The sequence below is a fragment of the Lynx canadensis genome, chromosome C2, assembly GCF_007474595.2.
Source record: "Lynx canadensis isolate LIC74 chromosome C2, mLynCan4.pri.v2, whole genome shotgun sequence".
Taxonomy (NCBI): domain Eukaryota; kingdom Metazoa; phylum Chordata; class Mammalia; order Carnivora; family Felidae; genus Lynx; species Lynx canadensis.
The window spans coordinates 28,473,048-28,492,484 of NC_044311.2; the positions used below are offsets into that span (position 1 = coordinate 28,473,048).

The window sequence follows — 19,437 nt, forward strand, 5'->3', positions numbered from 1 at the left end:
CATTATGGCCATTGATTATCACCTGGGAGGAATAGAGACTGTCCTGCAGAGTGGGTTGGGGCACATGAACAAGTATAGTTTGGAAAAGCACCACCATTTTCGTGGCTTCCCTTCTGGAGAGGAGTGGCACTGCTCCATCCTTTAGTTCAGAGTCAAGGTTCTAAGCATATTCTTGGGTTAATGCAGGCCCTTTGTTCTGCAGAATTCCTTTTATGGAACTATATAATGTGCATTATGTCATCGATCAGTAGTAGTGCTAAGGGGACTTGATGTCATATGATCCTGAGCCAAACTGAGGCTCATTGCTAGGTTCAGTGTTTGGGGTGTTGTAGAGGTGTTTATTAATGCCCTTCTCGCTTTTCTAAACACCTACAAGAGAATTTCTCTCATTTCAGTATTAGAAATAGTTGTACTGTTTTCTTTTTAAATTTTTTTTAATGTTTATTTATTTTTGAGAGAGAGACAGAGTGTGAGTGGGGGAGGGGCAGGTAGGGAGACAGAATCTGAAGCAGGTTCCAGGCTCCGAGCTGTCAGCACAGAGCCTGACACGGGGCTCGAACTCATGATCTGAGAGACCGTGACCTGAGCCGAAGTCAGATGCTTAGCTGACTAAGCCACCCAGGCACCCGAGAAATAGTTGTATTCTTGAGCATCCAATTTACTTTTACCTTCAGAGTCATGTAACTGACTGTGTGTTCCTCTTTATATTGTCGGGTAGAGAAGTGGGTGGGTGAGGGGAGATTCATTTCACATCTGACACTTGATTATTTTTATTTTCTCTTGCCTCATTTTGTCTTTATTTTGAATTATTTTCTCTTATATCATTTTGGTTAGCAGCCTCACTGAAGCCCTTTTTCTTTTTAAGAATAAAACTGGGTAGTAAATGGATGTTAACCATTCTAATCACTTTTTAAATTTTTTTGAAAAATGTTTATTTAGAGAGAGAGTACATGCACATGCTAGTGGGGGAGGGGCAGAGAGAGAGAGGGGGTTGGAGAGAATCCTAAGCAGGATCCCTGCTGTCAGTGCAGAGTGGAATTCAGGGCTTGATCTCTCAAACCTTGAGATGGCTTGAGCTGAAATCAGGAGTCGAACACTTAACTTCTGGACCCATCCAGGCACCCCTCTAATCATTGTGATAGTAGGTACTTTATAAAGGAATGTCATTATCTAAATGGAATTTTACTTACTAATGTGATCAGATTTATACCTTTGGTGTGATTAGAAAACTGTAAGGTCAGACTGAGGCTTCAGCATTTTTTGTGTGTATAGGAAGAAAATCTGTATTAGTGTACTGAACCAGCTCAGGTTGTTTACATTGAATACTGTAACTTCCCCAAAATGTGACTTAGCTTTTTTCCATATGTAAGTTGGATTAAAAGAATCCATCAACAAAAGTTGAAATCTTTTTTTCCCCGGCAAAAATTTCAGAGTATTCTTTTAGGATTTCCTTTTTTTAAAAAATAGATTTGCATAAGACTGACTTAAAATTGTTTCACAAAATATTGTAACCCGAACTTTTGTTAATTTAAAAAAAGGACATCGTTTCTTCAGTTTGAGTGAACATTCTTACTTAAATACAAATCTCCAAATAGTTAAAATTAATATGTTTAACAATTTGACTAGTAGGGGTTCCTGGGTGTCTGAGTCGGTTAAGTGTCCGACTCTTCTTTTCACCTCAGGTCATGATCTAACAGTTCATGGATCAAGCCCCAAGTAGGGCTCTGAGCTGAGTGTGGAGCCTACTTAAGATATATTCATTCATTCTCTCCCTCTCCCTCCCCCTCTCTCTCCCCCTCTCCCTCTTTCTCTCCCCCTCCCTCTCTGACGCCCCCTCCCCCACTCCTGCTCACACACTGGCTCTCACTCTCAGTAAACAAAACCGATTGGATAGTAGCTGTAAATAATTATAATATTTGGATTTCTGGTTGTTTTAGCAGTGACTGATAGATTAAATGTGATTTTATTTTATGGTAAGCTTAAATATGAACCTAAAAGTAATACTGTTTGTCTCTCTATAGAGGTATAACTGCTATAAGCACCACTGGAGTGATACAAGAAAACCTGTTGTTTTAGAAGTCACTCCTGGAGGCTTTGACCAAATTAATCCTGCAACCAACAAAGTCCTCTGTTCCTATGACTATAGAAATATTGAAGGCTTTGTAGATCTCTCCGATTATCAAGGGGGATTTTGTATACTTTATGGAGGATTTAGTAGATTGGTAAGTAGTATTTTTAAAAAGTCATTTAAAAAGAGACATAACCATTTGAAGGAAAGCGGGGTTTTTTTACACTTCTATTTCACATTTCACATTTGTCTTGTGGAAGGAAGTATGGTATTAAAGAGTACGTGCTTTGTTATCAAAGAGACCTGAGCTTGAATCTCAACGTGGAGCTCTCTAAAGTGACAAGAGTAATATGTATGTCATAGGTTTTTGTTTTAGGGTTCTATGAGATAATTTATGTGAAATGCTTAGCATAATATGTGTCTTAGTATTCAGTAAATGGGGGTTACAGTTGTTATTTTCATTATATCAGTGTCTTAACTGAAAGATTCTAAGCTTTCTTTGAAAAAGTAATTTAAGATCTTTTATTTTTATAGTCTTTCCTCCTTTCCCCAGCTGTTTGTAATCTGAAGTCTGAGTATTCATTGAAACTTCAAATTTGGAGTTCATTGCATGTTTTTATCTTGAAATTCTGAATTATATGTGAATTGTGAGGTATAGCAAAAGCCACTTAAGATGCTCAGACCATTTGTTAATTGGTAATAGAAGCTGAACTCTAAATAATGACCATCTTTTTTTATAAGAAACATTTTGCCTTCCTTAATGAAATCTCACCTCTTCAAGATGAGCACTGGAGAGTTTCCACAAGGAAAGGCTCAGTTGAGCTTACTCTCAAGTTTCCTTTCTCTTGAGAATTTTAATTTCTGTAGATATCTTAGTGGCCTGGGAACTGCTACTTTATGATTTAGTGTTCTATGGATAAATTATCCTTCTCTTGGTAGTAGAGCCAGGGCAAGCCTGGAACTTTTCGATAACACAAGAGGATAGGGTAGCAGAAGGGAATGATGATGGGGGAGGGGTGCTGAACTATTTGATTTACAAAATATGGAGTTAGAGGCCTTTTTCCGTCTTGGATTTCACCTTTGCCTTGGTGATGGGTACAATTCTGGTGTCCCTCCTCTAGGAACACATATCTAGACATTTTGTTACCTTTGAGTCTAGACCCAAAAGATCTAGGCCCAAAGAGAAAATTAGGTTCCTTCCCCACCCTAGAGCAGCCTAAAGCCTGTTGTTGAAGTGCCATCCAAAGGCTTATCTTATCTCTTCCATGGACAGTGGAAATTTGTAATGATTAACCCCTTGGTGGAAACCATACCTAATTACAGGAGTGCAGCCTTGCAGACCTTAACGGGACAACTATATCACAGTAATTCAACTAAGCCTTACAGTGCCTGAGGTAAACGTTAAGGATGAGAATTATCTGATACTCCTCAGTTACCAACAGTTTTTATTGCTTTCATGGCATCAAGTAGTTATAATTTTAATCATCCATTTTCTAAGCATACTGTGCCTTTTAAAAGATGCTAGCTAAAATGAGTCAATTCACTGCAAATATGATACCATGACAGATTCATTTAGCAAACCTTTATCTGGTACCTTCTGCATATACAGCAACTGTTATAAGCAGCTGGGAATAAAATCAGGTTTTAAGATTTTATTTGTTTGTTTATTTTAAGTAATCTCTGCACCCAGTGTGGGACTTGAACTCACAACCCCGAGATCAAGAGTTGCCCACTCAACCGACTGAGCCAACCAGGTGCCCCTAAAATCAGGTTTTAAAACGTGATCTCAATCAGTGTTACTCAGCCAGCAGGGGAGGTATTGGCATATGGACAGGACAGTTCTTATTATTGCATGGCACTCTCCTGCCCTGTCCTTTGCAGCCCGTTTAGCATTTTTGGCTTCCAGGACTCAAATGCAGATAGCAGTACCTTATCCTTACCTTTGTAAAGTACACTCTTGGAGGTTGATTTGTAATATCCATCAGCCAATGACTTGTAAACATAAACATTCCTCAAGGTGATCTTGCAAGAAAGCCCACTATATAAAAACATTAAATCAGAGCTACTTTCGTTGAAACTGGGAATCCTACCCACGTAGTACCCACTACCCCTACTGGACTTGGCTGGGGTCCCGGGGACCATTTTGGGAAGCCCCAGCATTCTGTTTTCCACATGATGATGGGAACCAGACCCTGAGAAGTTATGAAATAATTTCCATTCAGTTAGTTATTTGCAAGGTTCTATATCCCAGACTTTGGGATTTTAATTTAGTGGTTCAAATATAACACACTGCTTATTTACCTTTGATAAGATCCACTATCTTTTTTTTTCTTTAGAATTGCTACTTCAGTCTCTTTCTTGTGAATTGATTTAAAATGGTCACATTTTAGTTGTTTCAATCCTGATTTTTCAAATTTTAAAATCTGTGCAGCATTTATTTGCTTCAGAGCAAAGAGAAGAAATTATCAAAAGTGCAATAGATCATGCTGGCAACTACATAGGTATTTCATTGCGCATCAGAAAAGAACCTTTAGAATTTGAGCAGTATTTGAATCTTCGCTTTGGAAAATACAGCACTGATGAATCCATCACATCGTTAGCAGAGTTTATAGTCCAAAAAATATCACCTAGACATTCGGTAAGACTCTATATTAAAAATGATAATTTGTTCATCTGATTTTGACGTATTTTTTAATAACTTTTTAATATGTTTAAATTTTGTTTGAAGGAGCCTGTAAAACGAGTTCTAGCGCTTACAGAAACATGTTTAGTAGAACGTGATCCAGCGACATACAATATTGCAACTTTGAAGCCTTTAGGAGAAGTAAGTTTGACATTATTAGCTTTAATGAGGTTTATTCCTGTTGATAATATAGGATAATATTCTATTTTAGTAATTTTTCATGTCCCAACAAATGGAAAATAAGGAGAATCTATTTAATTCTTCACATTATTATATTTATTGTACTTAGAACAGTGACTGTTACAAAATTTGTTTTCCAAGTATACAACGAGTGAAACTTTTTATTCAGTAATGGTATGACAATTTGAGACTTTAAAGCAGCTCTTAAATTCTGATCCTGTAAACAATTTTTAAATACTGACTTTTGTAAGCTAAAAGGGTAGTCTATAGTTCTAAGGAAATGTCATAAAACTAAATATCATTTGTTGAACTTGTTTTTTGTTTTCACTAGGTATTTGCATTGGTTTGTGATTCAGAAAATCCACAACTTTTTACCATTGAATTTATAAAAGGGCAAATACGGAAATATTCTTCAACAGAGAGGTATTTTTTTTTAATTCATCCAGCTTTTAATATCCTAGTATGTGCAAGGCAAAATGTTCCATCAAAGGAAAAACAAAGTTATGATCTAGATCTTTAAAATCCTATAACTTAGGAAAGGCAGCATTATTTTGGTGCAGATTTAAAATGACCATTCACGATAAAGAAATTGTGGTTTATATACACAATGGAGTACTACGTGGCAATGAGAAAGAATGAAATATGGCCCTTTGTAGCAACGTGGATGGAACTGGAGAGTGTGATGCTAAGTGAAATAAGCCATACAGAGAAAGACGGATACCATATGTTTTCACTCTTATGTGGAGCCTGAGAAACTTAACAGAAACCCATGGGGGAGGAGAAGGAAAAAAAAAAAAAAGGTTAGAGTGGGAGAAAGCCAAAGCATAAGAGACTGTTAAAAACTGAGAACAAACTGAGGGTTGATGGGGGGTGGGAGGGAGGGGAGGGTGGGTGATGGGTATGGAGGAGGGCACCTTTTGGGATGAGCACTGGGTGTTGTATGGAAACCAATTTGACAATTTCATATATTGAAAAAAAATAATAAAAATAAAAAATAAAATAAAATGACCATTCACTGGGGTGCCTGGGTGGCTCAGTCGGTTAAGTGTCCGACTTTGGCTCAGGTCATGATCTCATGGTTCGTGAGTTCAAGCCCCATGTCGGGCTCTGTGCTGACAGCTCAGAGCCTGGAGCCTGTTTCAGATTCTCTGTCTCCCCCTCTCTCTGCCCCTCCCCCACTCATTCTCTGTCTCTCTTCATCTCTCAAAAATGAATAAATGTTAAAAAAATAAAGATCCCGTTTTCAGATTTCTAAAAAATAAAAATGGTGATTTGATTTTAAATGAAATGATGAAAATAAGGTGTGTTTCTGTAACTTATGCTTTTAAATAAAGCATTTTAAAATAGCACCTTTCACTTTTCATTGTTAACTTGTTTGAATAACAGCAGCAAGTTACTTTAGATATACTTTTAAGTTAGGTTTTTATAAGTTAGTTTCATTAGTCTAGTTACTAATTTTCCAGTGGAATGAGCCTGATTATTTTTATATCACTGTGACTTGACTGTTGATGTGAAAAGCTGTGAGATGCTATAGCTCATCAACTCCTGTGAGGTAAAGAACTTGAATGCTATCCTGTGAATGACTAGAACTCTCTTCATATACTAAGCCATTGTCATGGTATTGGCAGCTTTTACATTCCAGGCAGTTCTTCTGTGCTGTTTAAAAAGATTGAGACTGAATCTGTTTTTAAAGCATAGTTGAAATGGTTCTGGCACATTTTGCCACTGTTCAGAATGCAGCCTTATTGAAGTCCTGTCACTTCCTGTAGTATGACCAGTAACTCTTTCTTACCTTGGAAAGCTTTTGATCTAAGTTCAACAAAAATGACATTTTAAGCAAAAAGGTGGTATTTTTTCCTGTCCTGAATTCAAGGAAGAGAACTTCTGGGGGGGAAAAAAACTGCACATGTTCTAATCAGGGGAGGGATCTCAACAGTTACAGTTTGTCATGTGCTTTATGTACATACATTGTTTGATCTTGATCCCTAGGAAGAAGATGCCATTATTCCCAATCAAGTTTATATGCAAAAAGTAAAACAGTTTCTTTGTGACTTTGGATTAGGACAAGGTTTCTTTCTTTCTGTTATTTCTAAATGTTTATTTTGAGAGTGAGAGGGCGTAAGTGCAAGTGCATGCAAATGGGGGAGGGGCACAGAGAGATGAGAGAGAAAATCCCAACCAGGCTCCATGCTGTCAGCACAGAGCCCAATACAGGTCTCAGTCTTATGAATCATGAGATCATGACCTGAGCTGAAACCAAGAGTCTGATGCTTAACCAACTGAACCATCCAGGTGCTCTAGGAAAAGGTTTTTAGATATAGTTCCAAATACATAATTCATGAAAGTCTGATTAATTAGACTTTGTTAAAATTTAAAACTTTGACCCCATTAAGAAAAGGACAAGACAAGCCACAGACAGCAAGAATATATTTGGAAAACACATATAGGTAGTAAAAGACTTGCTTTTAGAATATATAAAGAACTCTTTTAACTCAATAGTAAAAAAATTAAAAACCCAAAAAATAAGTAGGCAAAATATCCAGATAGACATCTCACCAGGGAAAATATGTGAATGGTAAATAAACACATAAAAAGACCGTGATTCATTAAGGAAAAGTAAAACCACTACATATACAGTAAAATGGGTAATATCGAAAAAACTGGCAATGCCGATTGTTGGCAAGCATGTGGATTCTCCTACATTGCTGGTGGGAGAACATAAAGTCATAAACTTTTGAAAAATAGTTTGGCAGTTTCTTAAACATAAAGTTATCATATGACCCAATGATTCTATTCTTAGGTGTCTACCTCAAGAGAAATGAAAACATATGCCTGCATAAAAACTTGTATGTGAATGTTTACAATAACATTACTCCTAACAGCTAAGACTAGAAACAATTGATATATATATTACCTGGTGAATGAATAGGCAAACATGTTGAGTATCCACATGGTGAAAAACTATTCATCAATAGAAAGGACTGAACCTTAAAAATTTATGTAAAATAAGCAAGACACATAAGACTACATATTCTGTTTATTTGCATTTTTAAGAGACTATTTTTTAGAGCACTTTGAGGTTTATAGCAAAATTGAGCAGAAGGTACAGAGATTTCTCATATACTTCCTGGCAGAGCCTCCCCCATTACCAGCATCCCCTACCAGAAAGATACATACGTTAAAATTGACTAACCTACAATTGTATAATTGGAACAAATGTATAATGACATTTATCTACTGTTATAGTATCATACAGACTTTTCACCACCCTAAAAATGTCCACAGATCCTCTCTAGCAGTAAAAATACTTTGGATGAGGAAATTCTAATCCTAATGCTCCACTAATTTCATCTCTCCCTCCCTTCTAAATCTTGACAGCCACTCATCGTTTTACTGTGTCCAAAGTTTTGCTTTTTCCATAGTGTCATAGTTGGAATTGTGCAGTATGTAGTCTTTTCAGATTGGCTTCTTTCATTTTCTCCATGTCTTTTCATTCCTGGATAGCTCATTTCTTTTTAACACTTAATAATCCATTGTCTGGACATACCATGGTTTATTTATCCATTTGCTTACTGAAGGACCTCTTGTTGCTTCCATTAAAGCTGTTGTAAAAATCCGAGTGCTGGTTTTGTGTGAACGTAAGTTTTCATCCTTTGTGTAAATACTAAGGAGTATGATCACTGCGTCATAGGATAAGAAGATGTTGAGTTTTGTAAGAAACTGCCAAACTGTCTTTCAAAAGTGGCTGTGAATTTTATATTCCAATCAGCAGTGAATGAGAGTTCCTGTTGCTCCATATCCTCACCAGCATTTGGTATTGTCAGTGTTCAGTTTTGGCCATTCTAGTAAGTGCCTGGTGGTATCTCGCTGTTTGAGTTTGCATTTCCCTGATGACATATGTGTTGAGTATCTTTTCATATATTTATTTGCCATCTGTGTATTGTTTTTGGTGGGGTACGTGTCTGTTAAGGACTTTGGATCATTTTTTAATTGAGTTCTTGGTCTTATTGTTGACTTTTAAGAGGTCTTTGTATATTTTGGATAATGGACCTTTATCAGATAGGGCTTTTATAAATATTTTTTCCCAGCCTGTGGCTTTCCTTTTCATTCTCTTGATGAAGTTATTTGAAAAGTCAAAACTACAGAGATAGAAAATAAGGAGTTGCCTGATGCTGAGGAGTCTTTTGCAGATGGGTACATGAAAACTTTTTGGGGTGATGGAAGTATGCCACAGATGGATAGTTGCACAATTGAAAAAACTTGCTAAGATTTTATTTATTTATTTATTTATTTATTTATTTTTTTATTTTTTTTAATTTTTTTTTTTTTTCAACGTTTATTTATTTTTGGGACAGAGAGAGACAGAGCATGAACGGGGGAGGGGCAGAGAGAGGGAGACACAGAATCGGAAACAGGCTCCAGGCTCCGAGCTATCAGCCCAGAGCCTGACGCGGGGCTCGAACTCACGGACCGCGAGATCGTGACCTGGCTGAAGTCGGACGCTTAACCGACTGCGCCACCCAGGCGCCCCATATTTATTTATTTATTTTGAGAGAAAGGGCACAAGTGAGCAAGGGGCAGAGAAAGAGAATCCCACAAGGGACAGAGAGAGAGAGAAGTGGGGCTTGTGTTTTACTCAAAGCAGGACTCCTGTTTTACCCAAAGTGGGGCTTTACTCACTTAGAATGGGCTTGAGCTCACCTGATGCTGGTCTTGAACTCATGAACTGTGAGATCATGACCTGAGCCAAAGTCAGGTGCTTAACGACTGAGCCACCCAGGTGCCCTTTACTGAGAATTCTTAAACTGTACATTGTAATTGGGTGAATTTTTGATTTGTAAGTTGTATCTCAGTGAAACTGTTTTTAAAAATCTTAAAACAGAACAAAAATGTTACATTTACAGCGCTTTAGTAACTTGTACAAGGTATGTGACCGCAAAGTGCAGAGCTAGCACTGGCACTCTAGGCTCTTTCGTAAAGCCCCATTTCTTTCGTGCTTCTTCTTCTACTTGAGTGCCCTCCCTGAACAGGTTACCTGCTGAAGGGCCTATGCTGTGTTCTGAGTCAAAATTCCCCTTAATTATCAGTCCTAACATCTTTTTATTTTTTACCTTGCTTAGAGATTCCTTATTAGCAAGTTTGTTGGATGGAGTAAGAGCCTCTGGTAACAGAGATGTTTGTGTAAAAATGACACCAACTCATAAAGGTCAGCGATGGGGGTTACTCAGCATGCCTGTCGATGAGGAAGTAGAGAGCCTTCATCTCAGATTTTTGGCCACACCTCCGAGTAAGTATTGATTTAAGTGTAATTGCATTTCCATCCATCTGCTTAATAATTTAAAAGTTAAGAATGCAAACCTCTAAATCTTTTTGAACCTTTTCATCTTACAGATGGCAACTTTGCAGATGCTGTATTCAGGTTCAACGCTAATATTTCATATAGTGGAGTTCTGCATGCAGTAACACAGGATGTAAGATGAATTGTATTTTAATTTGTTCATAGTCACTAACTTTTGGTATGGAAACTTTTTTGAAACATTCTTCCTTTACCTAGGGTCTCTTCTCAGAAAACAAAGAAAAACTGATCAATAATGCCATAACAGCATTATTGTCTCAAGAGGGAGATGTTGTTGCTTCAAATGCAGAACTTGAGAGTCAGTTCCAGGCTGTGAGGAGGCTTGTAGCTTCCAAAGCTGGTTTTCTGGCCTTCACTCAGCTTCCAAAGTAAGTTGCTTTGAACTTCTTATAGAGTATACGGACAAGTCAAAATAGCAAATGATCAAGTTTGTGTCTTTATATCTGTCTAAACCTGAAACTTTTTCATATGATGATATGGGAGTTTTTAATCATGAGAAATTAAAAAGGAAAGGGGAGTGGTACTAAAGGGGGTGGATATTGTCCTCATACATACCTGTAATATTACTGACTCTTATTTTAGTGAATTTGAACAGGAAGTGAAATCCATTTTAGTTTTAATTAGTTAAAAAATCTTCCCCCCGCAAAGAACAAAACTTACGGGAGTGGATGTGTTCTGGAAGTGGAATTTAAAATAAGTACTTAGGGCACCTGGGTGGTTTAGCTGGTTAAGCATCCAACTCTTGATTTAGGCTCAGGCCTTGATCTGGTGGTTTGTAAGTTTAAGCCCTGCATTGGACTATGTGCTGACAGTGCAGAGCCTACTTGAGATTCTCTCTCTCCCTCTCTCTCTGCCCCTCCCCCGCTCACACTCTCTCTCAAAATAAATAAATAAACTTAAAGAAATAAATATATACTTGCTGGGGTGCCTGGGTGGCTCAGTTGGTTGAGCATCTGACTCTTGAGCTTGGCTCAGGTCATGATTTCATGGTTAGTGGGATCAATCCCTGCATCAGGCTCTGTGCTAACATCACGGAGCCTGCATGGGATACTCTCCCTGCCCCTTCCCCACTCTGTCTCTTTCTCTCTCAAAATATGTACTTGCTGAATGCAATAGAAACTTACAAAGACTTATTATGTCACATTTTAATGATAAAATAATGCTCTGATATTGCTATTATATGCTTGGGAGTTTTTTGTTGTTGTTCCACAAGGTTTCGGGAACGTCTAGGAGTGAAGGTAGTAAAAGCACTCAAGAGGAGCAACAATGGAGTAATCCATGCAGCTGTTGATATGCTCTGTGCCCTCATGTGTGTAAGTAGTATTTTTTAAAATCCGTCTACTTAATGTCATTTTACTGGTTTTTCTTAAGTTGATTGATGGTTTAAATTTCCACAAACCTAGATTTCCTAGATTGTTCTCATAGCCCTCTATTTATTCAAATAAATGTGATTTTTTTGTGTGGGTTGTGTGTGTGTGTGTGTGTGTGTGTGTGTGTGGTTTTTTTGTTTTGTTTTTTTTTTTTAGCATATCTTATAAACTGGCACTGTGCTATCTACTAGAAATAGAATTCCTTCCTTTCTTGAAATGGCTAACAGTCTAGTAAGGTAAGCTTGTATGTATAGTCTAAAGTAGTAGAGGTTACCTGATCCCTAAAAAGCAGCACTCAGTTTTGGTTTTGTGGTGAGGAAAACATAAAAGATTCTAGGCCAATCTTTCTGGAAGGTGTTACACTTGAACTCAATCTTAAAGGATAGACAGGTATTTTCCCTCTGTGAGCGGCTTTCCTGAGAAACGGGATAGCATATACAAAGGCATGTTTAGGATGAAGCACATAATTGAAATGGCTGGGTCATAAAGCATGTATGGAGGTGTGTGGAATTAGGAGTTAAAGTTAGAGATGTATTGCAGAGACAGTTATCAAAAAGCCTTTTATATCAAAGAAGCTAGATTTATATTCTTTAGTAAGGAACAACCTGAAAGGTTTTTCAGCAAGGGAGTATAACATTAGGTTTGGACCTCTGAAAGCTGATTGATGGTATGTGGAGACTGTATTAGAGGTAAGGTTAGAGGCAGACTAAATATGTAAGAAATAAGATGGAGTAGATTGGGGCTAAAGAAGGCACATTTGAAGGCTGAGCGCAAAGGTCTAACTTGGTGACGGTTTCTTTGGGAGGAGAAGCAATGAATTGTTCAGTGTAACTTGAAGTTCCTGATTAACTTCAATGTTGTATATAGCAGTGGGACTTTTATGTTTCATATAAAGTGCTGTAGGCAAGCTCAGTGGTATAGAATAAACCTAAGTAATCACTTACATAAAGTCTTACATTTATTCTCCAAAGTGAATTTTACTATCTTTACTACTCCGGATAACTCCATTAAAAGAGTTAGTGGGATACCTAGAAAATAAACTGTGGTAGTGTGAAACACCTTGAGCCTTCATTACATATTAGGTTTTGGCTGTGTATCTTACATGAATTATCTCATTTAAGCTTCATAGTAGTCCTGTGAGCTGAGTCCCATTAATCCTACTTGATGGCTGAGGAAAGGGAAACTTGGAGTTACAGCAATTAACCTTGCCTAAGGTCAGCTGTAGTCAGTAGCAAAGTTAGGATTGGATCTTTACTCCTAACCTCATGTTAGAATCCGTTTTCCATTCTCCTTTATTCCACCAGTCAAAGGGACAAAGAAGTATTTGCTGCTCTTTTAGTACCTGCTTTTAAATGCTGTTTAAAAATATAGGTAAATAAATGCTAAGTTTTACCATTTCAAATTTAAATTATAAAATTGGGGGAGAAGAAATGGATGTCATATGCCTTTAAGGAGGAGACCTGGACTTTTGAGAGAGTGCCTTATATAGTACTCGCTACAGATACTCGGATTCATTATCTGCACAGCCTCATCAGACCCTGGGGGAAATCATCACTTTTGCCTGTTTGTCTTATCACGAGTTTCCTTTCTGCCTTCAACCTTAAAGGCTATGGTTTTTAATTTTTTTTAGTATTTAATGAATACTCTCTGTAAATGACTTCCGTGTGATGCTGGCATATGGGGTTGCTCATGAATTATCACTGTTTTTAATCAATAGCCCATGCATGATGACTATGACTTAAGGCAAGAACAGCTGAACAAAGCTTCTCTTCTCTCTTCAAAGAAGTTTCTGGAAAACTTACTGGAGAAATTTAATTCCCATGTGGTAAGTTGTAATTAAATTTGTCTTAATGAGAAATACCATACCTTATTGAAAGGTGTTCCAGAAGTGCAGTTTGGACAGTTTTTTGTTTTTTTTTTAATTTTTTTTATTTTGAGAGAGAGGGAGAGAGAGTGCATGCATGGGAGTGGCAGAGAGGGAGAGAGAGAGAGGATCCCAAGCAGGGGGCTTGAACCCATGAACCGTGAGATCATGACCTGAGCCGAATCACGAGTCGTACGCTTAACTGATTCAGCCACCCAGGTGACCTGGACAGTTTTTATTTAATTGGAGCTCCCAGCTTTGGTCAGTTGGTCATACACAGTTTGGTCAGCTTGGTCACTCACTAATAGTAAAATACTCTGTTTTAGGACTGCATCCATTCATCCTAAAAGAGTAAGTTGGAAAGACTTTAGATTTTTGCAGTCATATTCCAGGGTTTTTTTGTTGTTCTTTAATAATGTCATTATGAAATAAGCTGCTCTTAAAAATTAGTGACATCCTTACTCTTCAGTCACTGGTAACAGTTTTGGAGATGGGCAGTCTGTAACATTTCGAAGGAACAAATTTTCAGAGTTTTATAAATTTTGTCAAAGATTACTTTTTATATGAATTCTATACATGTTAACCTTTATTATACGTGTTTGAGGAGTCTTGGTTATTCTGTTGAAATTTGACCAAGTTTTAATTATTTTCCTTTTGAAATATGGTAAGCAGTGGATTTATTGCATTAGTAAAACAAATACTCCTTAGTCAAACTTTAAACCTCATGTTGAGGAATACTTTTTTTTTTTTTTTTTTTAAATTTTTTTTTTTCAACGTTTATTTATTTTTGGGACAGAGAGAGACAGCATGAACGGGGGAGGGGCAGCGAGAGAGGGAGACACAGAATCTGAAACAGGCTTCAGGCTCTGAGCCATCAGCCCAGAGCCTGACGCGGGGCTCGAACTCCTGGACCGCGAGATCGTGACCTGGCTGAAGTCGGACGCTTAACCGACTGCGCCACCCAGGCGCCCCAGAGGAATACTTTTAACATATAGACTAGCAGAAGCATGTTACTGCTGTTTTGCTTGAAATTCTGCCCTAAGTCATGGTAATATGTTACTTGTTTCAGGATCATGGGACTGGTGCCCTAGTTATTAGTTCACTCTTGGACTTCCTTACTTTTGCCCTCTGTGCTCCATATAGTGAGACAACAGAAGGACAGCAGTTTGATATGCTCTTAGAGATGGTAGCATCCAATGGAAGAACCCTCTTCAAACTCTTTCAGGTGAGAGAGTTTGTTATCTTCTTTATCAGCTAACAGCTACTCTAAGAGAACCACTTAGAGTTTGGTTTTAAAATAATGGATGTGTGCTTCTGTAATCATGTTGATAAGCAAACACAGCCTAGTATGTTATCCTATTAAGGATATTTAAATTCTACAGATTTCTTGGTGTTTGATGTAGAGCTCTATCAATGGCTTTTGACCACTGTTTTGACCCTGTTGCCCATCTTCTCCATCTCAGGAGTGAGAAGTGCATTTTTTTTCTATGATAGGCCCAGAGTACCCTTTTCTTTATAAATTACCAAATGATAGGATGAGTTTTAGTAGAGCTGTTCATAAATAGCTGAAAACATTGTTATTTCATATAATATTACAGTATTACGTATATGTGATGTGTTTCTATATACTTATATTTTTATTTCATATTAATTTGTATAATGTCAGTGTGTATCATTACATTTGATATTTATTCAAATAAGTATAATTATTCAAATAAGTACCAGCTGTTTCCTGCTGATGCTTTGATTTTCTTTAAAGCTATGTTGTAAGGATACCTAAAATTTTTAACCAAACTGTGATCTGACTTTCAGATGTATCCTTTACTAATTTTATGACTTATACCTTGAATAAAATTGTATATCCTCCTTAAAAGCAACAGCTAGCCATGTTGGAATGAAATTCTTTCATTCTGTGATTCTTTTTTCTCCCCATGTTAAAGCATCCTTCCATGGCAATTATCAAGGGAGCTGGATTGGTTATGAAGGCAATAATAGAGGTGAGAACAGCTTGGAAATTTGAAACTTACTTGAATGTTGATTGGCTGTTTTCATTGAAGCTGACAAAATTACCTTTCAGCCTGTTATGGGAAACATGCACTTTTTCTGGGTAAGAAAAGTAATTTTAAATCTTTATTCAGAAGTTAGTTTTAAACTACAGAAACAATCCTCAATATTAAACTAAGAGTTTGAAAGTTCTGAGGTAAGTGGGTTTAGGGCAAATAAATCTTTCTTGTTCCTATATTATTTGTGTTGTGTGTGTTTAAGAGAATTAAAAGTTAGCATTCTTCCTCTCTTGCTCTTTTTTTGGGGGGGCATGGGAGATGATGGTATTGATGCTACTGAAATCTTTAGGTACTGAGGTTACATGGAAATCTGTTAATGGAGTTAGTTCATAGCAGAGTGGTGTTAAATAAGAATGGTAACAAAAATAAGTTCCTCAGGCTAAAGTGCATTTGTAAGTGAGCTCTAGAGATTAGTATATGTTATTGGACAGACACAAGATATTGTTTCCCCAAGATAATTTCTTTAGCTTTCTGTGTTTTTTAGTAAACAAAATCATGGCTATGAATATCAACTTGCATACTGATGTTTACAATAACATCAGTATAAGTGGCTTTGAATTCTTACTTTTTTGTCGTCATAGTAGTGGTTTGGATAAAATGTAAGAGTGCCCCTTTTATCAAAAACTCTCAGTGATTGTAACTCATAAATATAACATGTTGCTAGATAAAATACACATAATTAGTATACCTCTAAGTAGATGTTAAAAAATTCTATATAGGTGTTATACATCAAAGGTTGTTTTCATTTTTAGTGGGTATATAAAGGCTGATTTTCTTCCTCTAGTTAATGGGTTGTTTCCAAAGTAAGTATCTCTCACAGAGCTGACAATAGCCAAGGACGGTTAAGAACATGAGACCAAACAATCATCCACCAATATGTTGCCATTCATTCGGAAATACTTACTGAGGGCCATGTATAACCAAAATGTGGACTTAGGGCTTCAATATAAGCTACACATGTCCGTTTCATAGTCAGTGACTGGAGCTGGAGGTATCTATAACACCTTCTTTATTTACACTGAAATCCTGGCAAGTATCTTAAATTATTTTTTCTGATTGTAAAGCAATATATGATTTTTGAAGAAACATTGGAGTTAATAGAAAAAAATTCAAGGAACAAATAGTTTCTATTTTTATCATCCTGAGGTAACTACTCTTAGCATTTTGGTAAGTTTTCTCTCAGACTGTAGTATTCAGAATTATATGTGTACATATACAAACCATGTACTGTATATATTTGTATTGAAAGTGCTGTCAGAATGATACATGTACATATATATTCACACTATGTGAATATTTGTATACATACTACATACTCAGTTGTACTATATACTTGTACTTTTTTTCACTAACATTGTGAGCATTCATGCTTTTCAACAGATTGTCTTAAATATCACACTGCTTACTTAATTCATAGTTCTGTGATTACCTTTGGTCAATAGTCCTGTCCTGTCATACTCTGTTGCCAAAATGAGCCCATATAAGCAAAGTAAAATCTAAGAATAAAAAGAACTACCCCAATTATCAATCATTCTTTAAAAAAAAATAACTGTGTTCACCATGAAAATGTATGTATTGTTAATAATAAAAGCAAGCCTGGTTTGTAGACCAGGAATTGCTGATTTCCCTGAGTTGCATTTCCCTTTCATTGGCTGATAAATACTCAGAGAATGAACCTAACTTTAATATTAAATTAAGCAAAGCATAATTCATTGGATAAATGTACTTGTAAACATTTAAAACCTCACACCACAGTCAAATAATATTTTTTAAATTACTTGTATCACCTGTGTTGTTTTTGGGTAAAGTTGCATTTAAAATTTTTATTACATTGTATACTGTATAATTTTACTTAGAGATGTAAAATTAGTTTTATAAAATTAGGATAGCTTATTCTAGATTGCTGCTTTAGGGATCATCTTACCCTTTTTCCAAAGGAAGGTGACAAAGAAATTGCTACAAAAATGCAGGAGCTTGCCCTAAGTGAAGGTGCCTTACCTCGACACTTGCATACTGCGATGTTTACAATAAGCTCAGATCAGAGGATGCTTACAAATAGGTAGGTTAAATTTAATTTGCTGTAAATTAACTGCTGCTTAGAAAATGGATTCAGATATTACATAAAACAGACTGAATAAGTATTTGGATTACATGAATGATTCATTTTCTTTTGATTCACCTAGTTCTCCTTTTCCTTCCCTTCTAGAAAGATTGTGCCCAGATGATCATTGTCCCTGCCCCTGGATAACTTGGGAGGGACCCATAGTCAAGGGCCCATAGTCAAGGGAGTAGAATATGAAAAATAGTGCCTAGAAGCTTATGGAACTAGAACCACATATCCAGGCCTTTTCTCTTTGTATTTCCTTCTGGCCATGATGTCAATTTGTAAATATCTTTGGTTAGGTACTCTACTTTAAGAATAAAGAAAACAGTGGGGCTCCTGGGTGGCTCCTTCAGTTAGGTATCTGACTTTAGCTCAGGTCATGATCTCACGGTTCTCCTTTGTATTCTGTGTCTCCCTCTCTCTCTGCCCCTCCCCTGGCTCACAGTCTGTCTGTCTGTTTCTTTCTTTCTCTCTCTCTCTCTCTCTCTGTCAAAAATAAACATTAAAAAATGTTTTTTAAAGAAAACATTATCTAATCAGCCTAATGTAGGCCTATCCTAAATCTGTTGGAGTTAAACAGTTTCCACTTTGGCAAATTCTTTTTTTATAATAATCATTTAAATATAAGGAAGCATATAAACCTATTCATTTATTCCAGGCCATGTGAATTCCATCCCTTTTAATCTTTCTTTATGATTCCTGATGTGTGACTCTTCAGATAACCTTAGCATACTATATTATGACTCATGATTCATTAGTTTAAAAAAAGATGTTTTTGATTATGTTCTTTTTGACTTTTTAAATGATAGCATAAATTTTCACTTAGGTTTACTTTATGATACCATAAATTTCCCTTTTTTGTCACCTATATTCAGTTATTGGATGCTTTGATATGCTGCCTTGCCAGTAGTTTTCTGCTGTTGGTATTATAAGAAGCTGTCTGCATCCCTCAACTTACAAATGTTAGCCCCAAAAGTAGTCTTTTATGTTGCCTGAGAGGACAAAAAGATCTAAAAGAAAGATTATTTCCTTGGCATACTGCCTTTTTAGCGATGCTAGATACCATCTTTCATTAAAATAGACACTATTTGATGTCTTATTCTATTAAACCCCTGTGTTAATGTTTGCTTCTTGTGTTCCTCTTATTAATCAATTACATTCCCTACTGTGATCAGTTACACTAATGAAAAGCTATCAATTTATAATATAGGTACCACTTGTTATTTGCATTACTTTATTTTTTATTATATCTTTGCTATTATAAAATGTTATCCTGTTTATCCCTGATTAAAGCCTTCTTTAAGGAATCACTGATAATGATACCTACCCGATGCAAGTGAAGGAAAAAATAAGTGTAATTACTTCATTAGTAATTTCCAAATAGGCACAGAAATGAACAGGTTTGTTTGTTTTTTTTTAAGTTTATTTCTTTTTGAGAGAGCATGAACAGGGAAGGGGCAGAAAGAAAGGGAGAGAGAGAGAGAATCCCAAGCAGGCTCCACACTGTCAGCACAGAGCCTGACATGACTCGATCCCATGATCACAAGATCATGCGTGACCTGAGCTGAAACAAAATGTCAGACACTTAACTAACTGAGCCCACAGGTGCCCCAGAAATGAACGTTTTAGTGGTGTTCATTTCTTTTGGTAACGTAACAAAGTGCAGTTTGGGTTTTTAAGCTTTTTTCTTCTGGGAATGTAACCTATTATAAATATATATGTCTATAGGTTTGGTTATTTCACTCACAG

At 36.6% G+C, this 19,437-nt stretch overlaps 1 protein-coding gene across 1 annotated transcript in view; it reads left to right on the plus strand.

The window, feature by feature from the left end:
- The window catches only part of DNAJC13 (DnaJ heat shock protein family (Hsp40) member C13), a 138,227-nt gene that overhangs the window by 37,939 nt on the left and 80,851 nt on the right, over positions 1-19,437 (plus strand). The window contains exons 6-17 of the mRNA XM_030330402.1: positions 2,022-2,222; positions 4,500-4,706; positions 4,797-4,892; positions 5,263-5,354; positions 10,052-10,218; positions 10,323-10,402; positions 10,486-10,655; positions 11,501-11,600; positions 13,375-13,482; positions 14,591-14,746; positions 15,462-15,518; positions 17,522-17,643. Of these exons, the coding sequence (XP_030186262.1) occupies positions 2,022-2,222; positions 4,500-4,706; positions 4,797-4,892; positions 5,263-5,354; positions 10,052-10,218; positions 10,323-10,402; positions 10,486-10,655; positions 11,501-11,600; positions 13,375-13,482; positions 14,591-14,746; positions 15,462-15,518; positions 17,522-17,643 (1,556 nt within the window). The remainder of the gene's footprint in view (positions 1-2,021; positions 2,223-4,499; positions 4,707-4,796; positions 4,893-5,262; positions 5,355-10,051; positions 10,219-10,322; positions 10,403-10,485; positions 10,656-11,500; positions 11,601-13,374; positions 13,483-14,590; positions 14,747-15,461; positions 15,519-17,521; positions 17,644-19,437) is intronic.